The 2,181-nt window shown below is 59.4% G+C and overlaps 1 protein-coding gene across 1 annotated transcript in view; it reads right to left on the bottom strand.

Moving 5' to 3' along the window:
• Positions 1-521, bottom strand: part of MGAT4B (mannosyl (alpha-1,3-)-glycoprotein beta-1,4-N-acetylglucosaminyltransferase, isozyme B) — a 5,605-nt gene extending 5,084 nt beyond the window's left edge. The window contains exon 1 of the mRNA XM_006775386.2: positions 49-521. Coding sequence (XP_006775449.1) covers positions 49-497 — 449 coding nt within the window. The 5' untranslated portion in view covers positions 498-521. The remainder of the gene's footprint in view (positions 1-48) is intronic.
• Between the last annotated feature and the right edge of the window lie 1,660 nt (positions 522-2,181).

The following is a 2,181-nucleotide window of genomic DNA, read 5'->3' on the forward strand; positions in this document are numbered from 1 at the left end:
CGGTCAGACAGTCAGACGGTCAGACGGCGGGCCTGCCCGCTCCCCCGCCCCCCGCCCGGCCTCTCACCGGTGAGCCTGCCCCAGGTGCGGTTGCTGTCGCGGTCCCGCAGCGCCTGCCTCTCGGACACGGCCCTCTTGATCTCGTCCAGCACCAGGTTGAGCTCCTTGGAGCGCCTGAGGCTCTCCTGCTCGGCGGCGTGCAGCCGGTCGCGCAGGGCCAGGAACTCCCGCTGGTACACGTCCACCACATCACCTGTGGGTGGTCCGCAGGCGGTCACCAGGGGTGGCCAGAGCTGACCCACAGCCTTTGGAGGGTGCCAGCGCATACACCTGCATGCCCATCTGTGCCACAGACCATCTGCATCTACTGTCGTGTCTGCCACATGGGAGTTTTCGGGGGTTGCCCAGGGTCGCTTTGAAGTCACACTGACACACCTGGGGGAGAAGCCTCCACTGGGGAGTAGCACTCTCCAGTACTCTCTCCTGCCCCCAGGCATTTTCTCCTTTGAGGAGGTATCTGAAGTGGGAGGGCTGCATCTACTCCTGCATCTACTACTGCCAGCAGGTGGGACACCCAAAGGTCCCATCCAGGCCACAAAGACCCAGCCCTTCCTCAAGGGGTTTCTTAGCACGAGCCACACCTGGATTCCCTCAGTCTCACACCAGCCGCAGGTCTGGCTGCTGCTCCAGCCCCCAGCGCTCAAAGGAGCAAATGATGTTGAGAAACTAGTCCAGAGTCATCAGTGAGCCAGCAGCAGAGAGGGGCCATGTCTGATGCGCTGAGGCCTGCTTCTTGGGAGACCTGTGTCAGAACCTCCAGCAAGACCCATTTTGGGTGTTGAGGTGCAGGGTGAGAAGCACAGAGGTGGGGCTGCCTGACAGTACAGAGGAATCCCTAGGGTGCCCCTACCTGGCTCCACTGGTTGGGCAGGGACCAGTGAGCAAGTATGAGACAAACAACATCCCTACCTGTGGCTGGCACAGCAGGTCCTGGAGGGCTGTGCACACCAGGCTTTCTGGTCTCACCAGTGCCACCTTCATTTGCAATCACCCACAACTCCTTGTCCTTGCCTACGGGCCATGCTCCACACACATGCTGTCCTCTCTTCTGCCTGGGACCCCTTTCCTCCTCTGGGTCCAATGAACACCATGTGGCCTTCAAGGCCTGGTTTCAAAGTCTCCAAGTGCAGGAATCCTCTCCCACCCCCAGGCAGCTCTTCTACCCCTCCATCCCTGGTGGTGTCACTCCCCATAGCTGTGTGCACCAGAGGTCACAGCCAAGGCAAAGTTCAATCATCTCATGCCCTAGATGGTTTGGCTCAGTGGATAGAGCGTTGGCCTGTGGACTGAAGGGTCCCAGGTTTAATTCTGGTCAAGGGCACATGCCCGGGTTTTGGGCTCAATCCCCAGTAGGGGACCTGCAGGCGGCAGCTGATCAATGATTCTCTCTCATCATTGATGTTTCCATCTCTCTCTCCCTCTCCCGTCCTCTCTGAAATCAACAAAAATATATTTTTACAAATTTCAGTCATCTCAGGACACGACTACTTCTGGAGCACTCCCTCCCCAGCTGGCCCCAACCTCCACCGCCCTGCCCTGCGGTGGGGAGGGCAGAGGTTGTATCAGGTTACCTTTTCTGCACTGGGTTCCAAGGCTGGGTTACCCTGGAAACCTGAACCCTTGAACAAGGAGCTGCTGGCCCAGCAGGAGGCAGTTCAGAGTCACCTGGGCATAGCAGGTGGCCTTCCTCCTGCTGAGTCCCTGCCACCTACCTGTTGGCCCCTGCGGCCCACCCCCGTGCAGTGGGGCCCTTTGTGAAGTAGAGGGATGTGAGGAGGCCTCACCCACTCTGACTGCTGCCTCTGCCACCCACTCCCCCTCCCTTTCTCTAATCTTTAAGTAGGCTGAGCTCTGTCCAACCTTACTTAGCCTGCCCCTGGCGGACAGGCTGGGTAGCTAGCGGTGGGCACTGTTGCCCTGAATCACCGACTACCAAGGCCTGGCACAGCCTGCTCCATACCATGCTGCCCTTCCCAGGGGCCTCCCTCTGTCCAGGTCCTGAGCTTCCTCCCTTTACTAAAAGGAGATGGGCCGTGGGGTCCCTGGGCCTGGTTCCTGTCCACACAGACCCTCTTATTATTTCCCTGAACACTGACCTTGTCCCTCAGCAGCCCGCCTGTG

Source organism: Myotis davidii, unplaced genomic scaffold, assembly GCF_000327345.1.
Source record: "Myotis davidii unplaced genomic scaffold, ASM32734v1 scaffold648, whole genome shotgun sequence".
In the NCBI taxonomy this organism is placed as follows: domain Eukaryota; kingdom Metazoa; phylum Chordata; class Mammalia; order Chiroptera; family Vespertilionidae; genus Myotis; species Myotis davidii.